Genomic DNA, 16163 nt, shown 5'->3' with positions numbered 1-16163 from the left:
GATGTGAGGAGTGTGTGTGGAAGAATGGACCAAAATCCACCTGAGCAATGCAGGCGACTAGTGTCTCCATACAGGATGTGAGGAGTGTGTGTGGAAGAATGGACCAAAATCCACCTGAGCAATGCAGGCGACTAGTGTCTCCATACAAGATGTGAGGAGTGTGTGTGGAAGAATAGGCCAAAATCCACCTGAGCAATGCAGGCGACTAGTGTCTCCATACAAAATGTGAGGAGTGTGTGTGGAAGAATGGGCCAAATTCCCACCTGAGCTATGCAGGCGACTAGTGTCTCCATACAAAATGTGAGGAGTGTGTGTGGAAGAATGGTCCAAAATCCCACCTGAGCAATGCAGGCGACTAGTGTCTCCATACAGGATCTGAGGAGTGTGTGTGGAAGAATGGACAAAAATCCACCTGAGCAATGCAGGTGACCAGTGTCTCCATACAGGATGTGAGGAGTGTGTGCGGAAGAATGGTCCAAAACCCACCTGAGCAATTCAGGTGACTAGTCTCTCCATACAGGATGTGAGGAGTGTATGTGGAAGAATGGGCCAAAATCCACCTGAGCAATGCAGGTGACTAGTGTCTCCATACAGGATGTGAGGAGTGTGTGTGCGGAAGAATGGGCCAAAATCCACCTGAGCAATGCAGGTGACTAGTGTCTCCATACAGGATGTGAGGAGTGTGTGTGGAAGAATGGGCCAAAATCCACCTGAACAATGCAGGCGACCAGTGTCTCCATACAGGATGTGAGGAGTGTGTGTGGAAGAATGGACAAACTCCACCTGAGCTATGCAGGCGACTAGTGTCTCCATACAGGATGTGAGGAGTGTGTGCGGAAGAATGGGCCAAAATCCACCTGAGCAATGCAGGTGACTAGTGTCTCCATACAGGATGTGAAGAGTGTGTGTGGAAGAATGGACCAAAACCCACCTGAGCAATGCAGGTGACTAGTGTCTCCATACAGGATGTGAAGAGTGTGTGTGGAGGAATGGTCCAAAATCCACCTGAGCAATGCAGGCGACTAGTGTCTCCATACAAAATGTGAGGAGTGTGTGTGGAAGAATGGGCCAAAATCCACCTGAGCAATGCAGGAGACTAGTGTCTCCATACAGGATGTGAGGAGTGTGTGCAGAAGAATGGACCAAACTCCCACCTGAGCAATGCAGGCGACTAGTGTCTCCATACAGGATGTGAAGAGTGTGTGTGGAAGAATGGACCAAAACCCACCTGAGCAATGCAGGTGACTAGTGTCTCCATACAGGATGTGAAGAGTGTGTGTGGAGGAATGGTCCAAAATCCACCTGAGCAATGCAGGCGACTAGTGTCTCCATACAAAATGTGAGGAGTGTGTGTGGAAGAATGGGCCAAAATCCACCTGAGCAATGCAGGAGACTAGTGTCTCCATACAGGATGTGAGGAGTGTGTGCAGAAGAATGGACCAAACTCCCACCTGAGCTATGCAGGCGACTAGTGTCTCCATACAGGATGTGAGGAGTGTGTGTGGAAGAATGGACCAAAATCCACCTGAGCAATGCAGGCGACTAGTGTCTCCATACAAGATGTGAGGAGTGTGTGTGGAAGAATGGACCAAAATCCACCTGAGCAATGCAGGCGACTAGTGTCTCCATACAGGATGTGAGGAGTGTGTGTGGAAGAATGGACCAAAATCCACCTGAGCAATGCAGGCGACTAGTGTCTCCATACAAGATGTGAGGAGTGTGTGTGGAAGAATAGGCCAAAATCCACCTGAGCAATGCAGGCGACTAGTGTCTCCATACAAAATGTGAGGAGTGTGTGTGGAAGAATGGGCCAAATTCCCACCTGAGCTATGCAGGCGACTAGTGTCTCCATACAAAATGTGAGGAGTGTGTGTGGAAGAATGGTCCAAAATCCCACCTGAGCAATGCAGGCGACTAGTGTCTCCATACAGGATCTGAGGAGTGTGTGTGGAAGAATGGACAAAAATCCACCTGAGCAATGCAGGTGACCAGTGTCTCCATACAGGATGTGAGGAGTGTGTGCGGAAGAATGGTCCAAAACCCACCTGAGCAATTCAGGTGACTAGTCTCTCCATACAGGATGTGAGGAGTGTATGTGGAAGAATGGGCCAAAATCCACCTGAGCAATGCAGGTGACTAGTGTCTCCATACAGGATGTGAGGAGTGTGTGTGCGGAAGAATGGGCCAAAATCCACCTGAGCAATGCAGGTGACTAGTGTCTCCATACAGGATGTGAGGAGTGTGTGTGGAAGAATGGGCCAAAATCCACCTGAACAATGCAGGCGACCAGTGTCTCCATACAGGATGTGAGGAGTGTGTGTGGAAGAATGGACAAACTCCACCTGAGCTATGCAGGCGACTAGTGTCTCCATACAGGATGTGAGGAGTGTGTGCGGAAGAATGGGCCAAAATCCACCTGAGCAATGCAGGTGACTAGTGTCTCCATACAGGATGTGAAGAGTGTGTGTGGAAGAATGGACCAAAACCCACCTGAGCAATGCAGGTGACTAGTGTCTCCATACAGGATGTGAGGAGTGTGTGTGGAAGAATGGACCAAAACCCACCTGAGCAATGCAGGTGACTAGTGTCTCCATACAGGATGTGAAGAGTGTGTGTGGAGGAATGGTCCAAAATCCACCTGAGCAATGCAGGCGACTAGTGTCTCCATACAAAATGTGAGGAGTGTGTGTGGAAGAATGGGCCAAAATCCACCTGAGCAATGCAGGAGACTAGTGTCTCCATACAGGATGTGAGGAGTGTGTGCAGAAGAATGGACCAAACTCCCACCTGAGCAATGCAGGAGACTAGTGTCTCCATACAGGAGGCATCTGAAGCTTCAGCACCAACAAAGGTGAATGTACCAAGTATTAAATAAATTTCAGTAACGGGTTCAATACTTTTTCCCTGTGTCATTTCTCTATATAACATGCCACTAAATTTATGGACGTCTATGGTTTGATTTCTTTGCCCGTGTGGATTGGAATCGGTTGTTACTGACATCTGGTGAGAAATTTAAGTCCCCTTCAGAATCATATTTACTTAGAAAATTGTTGACGGGTTCAATACTTATTTCACCGGCTGAATGTTGTTTCTGGGACATCCCTTTTAAGGCTCTACGGCTACTGATTTTCAGTAATTTCTTCAATTTATAGATATAGTACATTCCCCGCATGCACAACACGTAACCCATAGGTGTGGTTGTGTAGGGAATTCTGATTTGTATACTTTTGAGAGCATTTATGGCAGACATTTATGAGATCTACAACCATCATAAAAAACATCCTTCTTGTCTGTCTCAGTAAACTCCATGCTTTCATCTGGGATTCTGCCGTACTGGAATTTGAGGCTTCCCAGAAGTGCGATCTGGTCACCACTGGAGAACTGTTCTTCCGTTCTGGTTTTGGAATCGGTATGAGAAAGGACAGTCCATGGAAGCAGAACGTGTCCCTCAACATTCTCAAGTATGTGCCAGACTTATCTGCAGCTGCCAATCACAACCAACAGCTACTGAAGTGTAAACGTTCAATAACTCTAATACTAACATGTATAAAGAACAGGTCTCACCACATACCTTATTCATCTTAATGTCACTTCCTTCATGCCTCTGGATCAAGCACAGATTGCACTAGACACATGCAAAATATAACTGCTATAATACTACCCCCTATGTACAAGAACATAAATACTATAATACTGCCCCCTATGTACAAGAATATATCTACTATAATACTGCCCCCTATGTACAAGAATATAACTACTATAATACTGCCCCTATGTACAAGAATATAACTACTATAATACTGCCCCTATGTACAAGAATATAACTACTATAATACTGCTCCTATGTACAAGAATATAACTACTATAATACTGCCCCCTATGTACAAGAATATAACTACTATAATACTGCTCCCTATGTACAAGAATATAACTACTATAATACTGCTCCTATGTACAAGAATATAACTACTATAATACTGCCCCTATGTACAAGAATATAACTACTATAATACTGCTCCTATGTACAAGAATATAACTACTATAATACTGCCCCCTATGTACAGGAATATAACTGCTATAATACTGCCCCCTATGTACAAGAATATAACTACTATAATACTGCCCCCTATGTACAAGAATATAACTACTATAATACTGCTCCTATGTACAAGAATATAACTACTATAATACTGCTCCTATGTACAAGAATATAACTACTATAATACTGCCCCCTATGTACAGGAATATAACTGCTATAATACTGCCCCCTATGTACAAGAATATAACTACTATAATACTGCCCCCTATGTACAAGAATATAACTACTATAATACTGCTCCCTATGTACAAGAATATAACTACTATAATACTGCCCCTATGTACAAGAATATATCTACTATAATACTGCCCCCTATGTACAAGAATATAACTACTATAATATTGCCCCCTATGTACAAGAATATAACTACTATAATACTGCCCCTATGTACAAGAATATAGCTACTATAATACTGCCCCTATGTACAAGAATATAGCTACTATAATACTGCCCCTATGTACAAGAATATATCTACTATAATACTGCCCCCTATGTACAAGAACATAAATACTATAATACTGCCCCCTATGTACAAGAATATAACTACTATAATACTGCCCCTATGTACAAGAATATATCTACTATAATACTGCCCTATGTACAAGAATATATCTACTATAAAACTGCCCCTATGTATAAGAATATAACTACTATAATACTGCCCCCTATGTACAAGAATATAACTACTATAATACTGCCCCTATGTACAGGAATATATCTACTATAATACTGCCTCTATGTATAAGAATATAACTACTATAATACTGTCCCCTATGTACAAGAATATAACTACTATAATACTGCCCCTAGATATAAGAATATAACTAATATAATACTGCCCCCTATGTTCAAGAATTTAACTACTATAATACTGCTCCTATGTACAAGAATATAACTACTATAATACTGCCCCTATGTACAAGAATATAACTGCTACCGTATAATACTGCCCCTATGTACAAGAATATTACTACTATAATGCAGCCCACTATGTACAAGAATATAACTACTATAATACTGGTCCCATGTACAAGAATATAACTACTGTAATACTGCCCCTATGTACAAGAATATAACTACTATAATACTGCCCCTATGTACCAGAATATAACTACTATAATACTACCCCCTATGTGCAAGAATATAACTACTATAATACTGCCCCCATGTACAAGAATATAACTACTATAATACTGCCCCCATGTACAAGAATATAACTACTGTAATACTGCCCCTATGTACAAGAATATAACTACTATAATACTGCCCCTATGTACAAGAATATAACTACTATAATACTGCCCCCATGTACAAGAATATAACTACTATAATACTGCCCCTATGTACAAGAATATAACTACTATAATACTACCCCCTATGTGCAAGAATATAACTACTATAATACTACCCCCTATGTGCAAGAATATAACTACTATAATACTGCCCCTATATACAAGAATATAACTACTATAATACTGCCCCTATGTACAAGAATATAACTACTGTAATACTGCCCCTATGTACAAGAATATAACTACTATAATACTGCCCCTATGTACAAGAATATATCTACTATAATACTGCCCCCTATGTACAAGAATATATCTACTATAATACTGCCCCTATGTACAAGAATATAACTACTATAATACTGCCCCTATGTACAAGAATATAACTACTATAATACTGCCCCCATGTACAAGAATATATCTACTATAATACTGCCCCCTATGTACAAAAATATATCTACTATAATACTGCCCCTATGTACAAGAATATATCTACTATAATACTGCCCCTATGTATAAGAATATAATTACTATAATACTGCCCCTATGTACAAGAATATAACTACTATAATACTGCCCCCTATGTACAAGAATATAACTACTATAATACTGCCCCTATGTACAAGAATATATCTACTATAATACTGCCCCTATGTATAAGAATATAATTACTATAATACTGTCCCTATGTACAGGAATACAACTACTATAATACTGTCCCTATGTACAAGAATATAACTACTATAATATTGCACATGTCGCAGAATCTGCATTTAGAATGTGATCTTTGTTGCCTTTATAATTAGATAACGCCAGATGTGTGTGTAATGGAATATTATGTGTCTTTTTACTTCTTATTATAAGGAAGCACTGTATACATTGTGAGCGCCTGACATCCACCATTAAAAAAAGGCATTGAATTCTAACGGTACATGATTTTTTTTCTAGATCACATGAGAATGGATTTATGGAAGACCTTGATAAGACTTGGGTCAGATATCAGGAATGTGACTCTCGCAGCAATGCCCCAGCTACACTCACTTTTGAGAACATGGCAGGTCAGTAGTAATGCTTGGCGCTCTTTTTCGGCAGAGTGATGACTAGGTCTTCCTTCTTCCCCTGTGGTTAAAATTCAGTTTGTTGTCCTAAGTCTTTCTTTAAACAATGTCGAAGGCACAGTGACTTGATGGTGCCCCCTCAGGCACTCAGCACCAAGGGAGCATTCCCACAGCCTCCTGAGCTGCGCTCCTAATACTGACATAGGTGGTTCATGTATGCAGTACAATAGTGGATGGCGCCACTGTCTGCACAGTGACATAAAGGATCAGGCATGTTGAAATCTAACATGCCTGATCCTGTAAATGTCTCTGACATTTACCACTGGGGGAGAGTCAGGATGCCCCTTATGTATAAGATAGCAGCGTAAAATTTTAGAAACCAATGTGCTCAGTAGAATTTACTCTATTGTGAATGGGCAGCTTAAAGGGGTTCTCCTTTGTGGACACTTGAGGTCATTTACTTTTACGTTGACCAACAATTGTCCATACTGTTGAGGCCTCTAATTATAAGCTGTACTCTATGGGAAAAATGGAGTAAATGTTCATTTCCCTACAGCGCCCCCAGTGGGGAAATAAGGTACTGCACCACTCTCTAAAATCATTAGGTTGTCTGTTTAATGGAGGACAGAGTGAGGAATCAATCATAGGCAATGTCATAGCTGACCCTGTGCCCCCTGCCTTCACAATTCTTTTTACACACTCTCATTAGATGCCTAAATACAAAAGATAGTGTCAACGTTTATTCATTGCAGCTAATGTAAAGGTGATTTTCTGCAAAAAAAACAAAAACAAAAAACCCAGGATGCTAAAGTTAAAAAAAGCCAGGTGTGAAATTGCAGTGTGAAAATATTTTTTTTACATTTTTAATAAAATTGTAATATGGAAGTAAAAGAAAATCACAACACAGAATTCGGGCGGGTCAACAGTAACATAAAAAAATGAAAAATCCATAAAAAGACTATAAACTTAAAAAAATCAGAAACGGATAAATGTAAAATACATATCATCTACTGAAAGATAAAACTGGATAAAATAAAAAATTATAAACTCATAAAAAGAATATAAATTTTAAAGAAAAAGAAATGGCTAAATATAAAATGTATATCATCTCCAGAGATAAAACTGGATAACCTAAAAAAAACTACAAAAAGAATATAAACTTTAAAAAAAAGGATAAATGTAAAACATCATCTACAGAGAAATATAACTGGATAACATAAAAAAATTATAAACTCATAAAAAGAATATAAATTTAAAAGAAAAATAAATGGATAAATATAAACTGTATATCATCTACAGAGATAAAACTGGATAACTTAAAAAAACTACAAAAAGAATATAAACAATGCATATCATCTACAGAGATAAAACTGGTTAACATCAAAAAAGCCAAAGCCATAAAAAGAATATAAACTAATAAAAGAAAAGAAATGGATAAATGAAAAATGCATATCATCTACAGAGATAAAACTGGATAACATAAAAAAATTAAAAATCCATAAAAACAATCTAATCTTTAAAAAAAAAAAAAAAGAAATGGAGAAATGTAAAATGCATATCATCTACAGAAAGATAAAAATGGATAACAAAAAAAAGCATAAAAAGAATATAAACTAAAAAAAAGAAATAGATACATGAAAAATGCATATCATCAACAGAAATAAAACTGGATAACATAAAAAATTCTAACTCATAAAAAGAATATAAATTTAAAAGAAACAGATAAATATAAAATATATATCATCTGAGAGATAAAAACGAATACCATACAAAGATGGCAAATCCATAAAAAAAGAATATAAACTAAACAAAGAAACGGATAAATGTAAAATCTATATCATCTACAGAGATAAAACTGGATAACATAAAAAAATTATAAACTCATAAAAAGAATATAAATGTAAAAGAAAAAGAAACGGATAAATGTATATCATCTACACAGATAAAACTGGATAACAAAAAAATTATAACTCATAAAAAGAATATAAATGTAAAAGAAACAGATAAATATAAAATATATATCATCTGAGAGATAAAAACGGATACCATATAAAGATGACAAATCCATAAAAAAGAATATAAACTAAAAAAAGAAATGAATAAATAAAAAATGCACATCATCTACAGAGTTACAACTGGATAAAATAAAAAAAAAATGATAAACCCATAAAAAGAATATAAATTTAAAAGAAACAGATAAATATAAATGTATATCATCTACTAAGAGATAAAAACGGATAACATAAAAAGATGACAAACCCATAAAAGGAATATAACCTTAAAAGAACAAATAATAAAGTAACATAAACTAAAGAAAATTCTAAGATAATTTTTTTAAGTAAATAAAATAAAGAAATAAAAAAAAAGTTAGTACGTAGTTTTTTTTAATTCAAAGTAATTTTATGTTTTATTAATTATTATTATTATTATTATTATTATTATTATTATTATTTTTACAAATAGTTTTTCTTACCCGTTATTTTCTTCACAGGTGTCTTCATGCTCGTCGCTGGTGGTATTGTTGCCGGAATCTTCCTGATATTTATTGAAATAGCGTACAAACGGCACAAGGATGCCCGGAGGAAGCAGATGCAGCTCGCTTTTGCCGCCGTGAACGTTTGGCGAAAAAACCTGCAGGTATGACAAAACGTTTTAGAGAACTTAACCAACAGGTGCGTTTCCTGTTTCTTTGTCGGAGCCCTGATTCTTCACCATGGTCCAGTCCACGTCTTGTCCAGTCTACATTAAACTTTCTCCATTTCACTGTGGATTTTCGGGTGTACCCATGTTACAGTGTGTTGGTTTTTCGTCATGGTTTGTGTGTTCTGACCGGGTCAGTGTCAGACGATGGCTGACATTCGACCTTCCTGACACTGAACGGGTCATTTCTGTCTAACATTTATTTTTTTACTTTCTAAAAAGACATTTGTTGACCACTGTGAAAACAAGATACTAAAACTGCAGTTAGGGAAACAGTAAGGGAACACATTGTGGTTGCTAGGGAGCCACTGCCTAACAACAACGGAATTTTATATCAGGTTGTCAGGCAACAGAATCCCTAGCAACCATCAGTTTTTCAAATTCAAAATCTTTACTTATTCCCGTTCCTGACATATATTGAGATGAGTTCTAGGTATAATACGTCCATTACACTCAAATCTTTACATTCTTAAAGGATTTCATATATATATATATATATATATATATATATATATATATATATATATATATATATATATATATATATATATATATATGTGTATATATATATATATATATATATATATATATATATATATATATACACTACAAGAGACAGATAGGTTTGGTCTAGTGTAAAACCTTCTGCACTTTCATTCATCTTCCTAAAGACCTGAGACTGGTTGCTAGGGAAAGACTGCCTGGCAACTGCCTATAGAACTCTGTTGCTAGGTAGTTGATCCTAAGCAACCAGACTGTTACCTGAAAGTTGATCTATTCCTAGGCTGCCAGGAATATACTCGTAGGTCATAAAGAGCTGGATTAAGGGTCTCTTCTGTATCATGCCTTTAAGTATTAATTTGTGCACCCTGACATCAATCAGCTTTTGAATTTAAAATATATGGGGTTCAAGTCATATTCCAAAGCAGTGGGTTGCCAGCGCCTTCTAACTTGTCCCTTGAGTACCCCTTAAAAAGCAATGACCTCCTAAGTGCCCCCTCCAAAAGTAATAATGTCACCATGAAAAAATAAGATTTATACACATCTGATTAGAGCCACCGAGTCGTCGTCTTCCCTTGATCCATAAAGAGCGGGCTAGGACAGGTGTCACACTGCATTGACGTCATTGAGCCGTAACAATGATATTCTGCAGACCTATGTGGTCTACAGGTGGGATATTGGCAGCCTACGAGCTTCAGGAGGTATATTGGCAGCCTGAGGCCTAATTATGGAGAGTAGTAGTCCGTGGCCTACAGGATGGAGATTGGTAGCCTGTGGTCTACAGGATGGAGATTGCAAGCCTGCAGAATACAGGATGGAGATTGGTAGCCTGTGGTCTACAGGATGGAGATTGCAAGCCTGCAGAATACAGGATGGAGATTGGTAGCCTGTGGCCTACAGGATGGAGATTAGTGGCCTACAGGAGGGATATTGGCAGCCTGAGGTCTACAGGATGGAGATGGGTAGCCTGCAGAATACAGGATGGAGATTGGTAGCCTGTGGCCTACAGGATGGAGACTAGTGGCCTACAGGAGGGATATTGGCAGCCTGAGGTCTACAGGATGGAGATTGGTAGCCTACGGCGCACAGGATGGCGGTTGTTGGCCTGCAGCATACAAGATGGAGATTGGTAGCCTGCAGTCTACAGGATGGAGATTAGTGGCCTACAGGATGGAGATTATCAGCCTGTGGTCTACAGAAGGGATATTGGTAGCTTGTGGCCTACATAATGGAGATTGGAAGTCTGTGGCCTACAGGAGGAAGGTTAGTAGCCTGCAGTTTACAGAATGGAAATTGGAACCCTGTGGCCTACAAGATGGAGATTGGTAGCCTGTGGTCTACAGGAGGGATGTTGGTAACTTGTGGCCTACAGGATAGAGATTAGTGGCCTACAGGAGGGATATTGGTAGCCTGTGGACTACAGGATGGAGATTGGAAGCTGTGGACTACAGGATGGAGATTGGTAGCCTGTGGTCTGCAGGAGGGATATTGGTAGCCTGTAGCCAACAGAATGGAGATTGGAAGCCTGTGGCCTACAGGATGGAGATTGGTGTATAACTTCACTCTAACACAGGATCCAACTGTATCGGCATACGTTGACATCAATATGGTTCAGAGCGGCGCCCAAACCAGAGGTCCAGCCCCAACTCCAGGGCATGTGCATTGCTCTGGATCTTCGGCACTAGTGACGCAACTTCCTAGGGGCACAAAATTTGAAAAACAAAAAGTCTAAATTTTGTGCCCCTAAGACTTTTGCACCCAGAGCAAGCACCCATGTCCCCTCTCCCACACTACACCACTCTTCCAATTATTTAGGTAAATGGGTGTAAACTATGATAAATAAAGATCAAATTAGATTCACAGATAGCTTTTTATTTTGTTTTTTCTTCGAGTAAACCTATTGTATAGTATATTATATTATTATATGTACCACAAAAGAGTAAAAAAATATATTTTTATTTACTAGAACTGATTTTTTTATTTCAGTGATCAATCCGGTGAATACTGCAGTTTTAGTTTTTGTCTTTTGTAGCAGGTAATACTATTTCTCTATGTGTTTGTGTATACAGGAATTCATATTCTGTTGAATGTGATGTCAGACTAACCCTTCCTTTTCAGCCGGGGCAACAAAGAATCGTGACCAAGTGAATCCATTTCATTGATGTTATATTGGACTGCACTTTCCTGATGGTCTACAGCATCCACATGGGTTCTTTACTGTTCCATTCAACCTCATATATTTCCATACGACCTCCATATACCACACTGAAACACAGCCCCATGGCTATCACACAACCATGTGTCTCAGTCACCAAGATATTGAGGCTCTTCAAACCCCGACAGCCCATTGCCGCAGAATCAACCCGTTCCTCCACATATGTTGGTGACAAAATGGATAATGAACCCATGTCTGTTCTGTAGCGTAATAGATGATAATTAGCTGCCATGTTGCTATTAATCGACTGTAAAAAAAAAATTGAAGACAGATGCTGGTGATTATAAAGTTCATATGAATATCTATATATGAAAAAAATAACAGGTTTGTAAAAAAAAAAAAAACTAAAAAAAATATATATATATAAAAAAAACTAAAGTGCAGTTGCAATCTACATAATCAAGATTAATTCATAATATTGTGGTGCATGTGCTCTTTCTGTGAGGTCCCGCAGACCTGGGAGACCTAGACAATGATTTATGGGGAGAGGGGTAAATGTAACCTAAAAATGCAAAAAAAAAATCCTTAAAGGGGTTATTAACCGATTAAATATTAAAAGGGTTGGACAGGGTTGGAAAAAAACAATAGTTTTGCCTTCGATTGTAGCCCAGCTGCATTGACGGGAATAGTCTAGCATGCAATACCACAAGGAACCTGTGGATAGGAGTGGCGCTGTTCCTGGAAGAAGGCAGCTTTGTTTTTTCAATCCTGTACAATTTAAACTTAAAACAACAGAAGGTCCTGGTAGCATGCAATACCACAAGGAACCTGTGGATAGGAGTGGCGCTGTTCCTGGAAGAAGGCAGCTTTGTTTTTCCATTCCGGTACAATTTAAACTTAAAACAACAGAAGGTCCTGGTCTTAGATTTTGGATAACAACATGTTATGGCGCCCCCTTGCTGCTTTTTTGATTAGCTCTAGCAATATGAGCAATCACTCCGCAGGCGGTAAACAAGAGGATGTGAGTGGTGGCGCTGAGCTACTGAGCATGTGCGACCACCGACACTGGGCACAGAGGGTGGACCTTCTAAGAAATCAAAAGAACACCAGGAGGCGCAATAACAATATTTGAACATGGGAGCATTTTTTTGTTATTGTTAGATTATTCCAACTGAAAAACACTAAAAGGGGTTGTCTACAACTAGGACAACACTTTCTGATTCCAAATAGTTTCCCCAGGTAAAATAATAAAGCCTATACTCATCTCCCGTACCTGTGCCGTTTTGGTGGTGTCTGGGCTCGTGTTCCCGCGGTTGTGACATCACAGTAGCCCAGTGTCCAATCAGCACCGACTTTCTTCTCCCCCTCTTCAGACCAAACAAGTTAATCAACAGGAAGTGAGCACTGCGGCTGTGCTCACTTCCTGTTGATTGATCATTTGGTCCAAAGGCGGGAAGACAGAATCTGTCACTGATTGGACACATGGTTCGTGTGACATCACAACCCCACGTGAGCCCCGGGAACACGAGCCACCACTGGAATGGTAGTGGAAGGAGAGGTGAGTAAAGGCTTTAGGCCTCGGTTCCACTTGCGCATAGCTTCCGATGTGAGAGCATGAGAAGCAATATGCTAATGACCCTTTGCTGCGAGTGTGAGCCGAGGGTCATGCGACTGTGATCCGATCTTGCAATCGGATCACAGCTGCGGAAAAGAGGGAGAGAGCACTTTCTCCCTCTCCTCCCTGGCCTGTCTCTGTGTACATCGCACTGCGGTCGGATGACACCCGAGTGCAGTCCATTGTTTTATACGCACCCATAGACTTGCATGGGTGTATGTGAGCCGACACTCGCTGCCTAACACAACATGCTGCGATTAATTTCTCATGCCGATATGGCACGAGAAAAGAATCGCAGTCGAACACTCCCCAATAGTTTTGCACTTATGCGAGTGCAATCCGATGTTTTATCAGATTGCACTCGTCTCTGCAAAACGCAAGTGGAACCAAGGACTTATTGTGACCTGGGGGAAGCATGTGGAATTAGGAGGGGTTGTCCAACCCCTTTAAGAAAGAGTAATATAATACTTATTTAAAGGGATGACCCTTTTAAGTTGAGGGAGGGGCCAGTGACAAAAATGTCAACGTTGTACTTTTTCTGAGAGTTAGGACTCCATACATGGAATTACAGAATTATTATTTTTTATTTATTTTTTTTTAGTATTTGATTATAAGGTATATAATGTATAATTTTGGATACAAAGTAGGTATAGTATTAAACAAAAAGTTGATATAAATCTAATAGAGCAGAGTAATAAACTTCTCATTGGATTTTCAAGAAATGAATTAATGACCCAGATTCTTTATGGCCGCTAATATCTAGGTGTATATATATATATATTTATATACACAGTCAAAATATTTAAAATTGCTCTGATTTTTTAAAAATTTTGTCGCACCCCTTAAAAAAAAAAAAAAAGTTGAGCCTGAATACAGATGGTAAGAGCTCATTTCTGGTGTCTGGTCTCTCGGGAACACTCTCCCTTCGTGTTCGTCTGCCGGACGGAGGTACTAGACTGTCACGAGCACCACAATTTTCACTTGCCAACCTTCTAGAAATCCCCTGCACCCCGTGTCAACGTAGGGGGAAAAAAAAAAAAAATTGTACATGTTACGTGTGCATGTAACTCTGTGGGGACTGTGAAAAAAAAAAAAGACAATCTTACAATCTGAGACCTTTCCACAGGTGGGAACTACAGAAAACAAAAGTGTGTCACGTTACTAGAAGGAAGGCAAGTGGAAAAAATCTATTTGTTTAAGCAAAAATTTGGATTTGGGATAATACATGGAGCAAAATATAGTCATTCCATGCCATCCATCCCGCTTAAACCCCATTTGTGCATGCTTATCTAAACAGAGAACAACAAATCCCAAAATTTATCCCATCGATGGTGCCCGGGCACCTATGGAATAAATTTTTGTTATACCCGAAGTTGGTATAACAGAGCAAGCCTCATCTTTTTTCTTTTCTCTCCCACCTTTTATTATTTCACAACATTTTCTTATGCAATGTCGAAAATAGCTAATGCTTCTCTATTTTATTTGCCTTTTCTTATCTTTCTTTTCTTTAAAGAAATATTATTTTAATTTTTCTTTTTGTTTACTTTTTTGCTTTTGGAAAAAAAAAAACAAAACAAAAAAAAACAGAACAAACGCTTTGCGCCAATGCACCATTAAAATTTTTGACTACATTTTTTACAGAAATCTCATACAATGGCTGCTTTCTAATGCCGTCTTCTATCTTTCTTGTGACATTGCCTCCAGCTTAAAGATCCTCACCTTCTCTAGTTACCCGCACAGTCCCTTACTACACCCCTTACCACTTAGAATTGACCACAGTCCGATGCCAAAGCAGAGATTAGCGATAACGTTTATGGTCACCGTCGCATTTTACAAAATTGGCATTTTAGTATGGACCGGTGGAACTTTAATGGATCCCTCAAGAGTTACCCTCATGAACAAAGCGATAGTGAGTAGAGATAGCTATACATGACTCCTATTTTGACCTTGGTGGATGTCACCCAGTACCACCAAGGAACCATCTAGTATATCACTGGTGACCATTTGGTTGACATGTCCCGTCTGGTGGAGAATCCACCGTAGCCAGGTGACACTCCACAAGATAGGCCAACATCTCATCACCTTGGACTATATTGAGTCTAGCGGTAGCTGAAGTAGAGACACATTAGGTATCTAATTGGTTGACACGTCCCTTCTGGTGGAGAATCCATCATAGCCAGGTGACACTCCAACATCTAGTATATCACTGGTGACCATTTGGTTGATATGTCCCTTCTGGTGGAGAATCCACCGTAGCCAGGTGACACTCCACAACATAGGCCAACATCTCATCACCTTGGACTATATTCAGACTAGCGGTAGCTGAAGTAGAGACACATTAGGTATCTAATTGCTTATACATATTCATTTTAGGATAGAAAAAGTGGTAGAGCAGAACCTGACCCTAAAAAGAAAGCCTCTTTTAGGTCCATCACCTCAACCCTGGCCTCCAGCTTCAAGAGACGTAGGTCCTGCAAAGACACGGTAAGGAAGAAGAATCAGCTCTCTCTCTTTCTCGCTCTCTCTTGCTCTTTCTCTTGCCTGCTCTCTCGGAGGAAGATCTTTACTCTCTCTTTCTCGCTGTCTCTCGCTTGCTCTCCTTTCTGTATGGCTCAACCTCTTCATCTTCTCTTCTAAACTCTCCGTCTTTGTCTTTTGGCTCTTTCTCTATCTCTCTGTTCCTTAATTTCTTCTACCATTTCATTGGTTGCCAAACGCCCATCCAGAAGCTGCGCATTGTACATGC

The 16163-nt window shown here is 39.3% G+C and overlaps 1 protein-coding gene across 10 annotated transcripts in view; it reads left to right on the top strand.

Moving 5' to 3' along the window:
* The window catches only part of GRIN1 (glutamate ionotropic receptor NMDA type subunit 1), a 130677-nt gene that overhangs the window by 87517 nt on the left and 26997 nt on the right, over positions 1–16163 (top strand). For 3 of the 10 annotated variants that reach the window (XM_075324517.1, XM_075324515.1, XM_075324516.1), the window contains 4 exons: positions 3300–3461; positions 6337–6446; positions 8938–9083; positions 15791–15901. In XM_075324517.1, coding sequence (XP_075180632.1) covers positions 3300–3461; positions 6337–6446; positions 8938–9083; positions 15791–15901 — 529 coding nt within the window. Of the gene's footprint in view, positions 1–3299; positions 3462–6336; positions 6447–8937; positions 9119–11633; positions 11683–11765; positions 11783–14543; positions 14590–15790; positions 15902–16163 lie in introns of those variants that run through there. The other 7 variants (XM_075324520.1, XM_075324518.1, XM_075324522.1 and 4 more) reach the window with 5 other exon arrangements.

The sequence above is a fragment of the Anomaloglossus baeobatrachus genome, chromosome 9 (assembly GCF_048569485.1).
Source record: "Anomaloglossus baeobatrachus isolate aAnoBae1 chromosome 9, aAnoBae1.hap1, whole genome shotgun sequence".
NCBI lineage: Eukaryota > Metazoa > Chordata > Amphibia > Anura > Aromobatidae > Anomaloglossus > Anomaloglossus baeobatrachus.
This window is presented reverse-complemented; position numbering and strand designations above follow the sequence as displayed.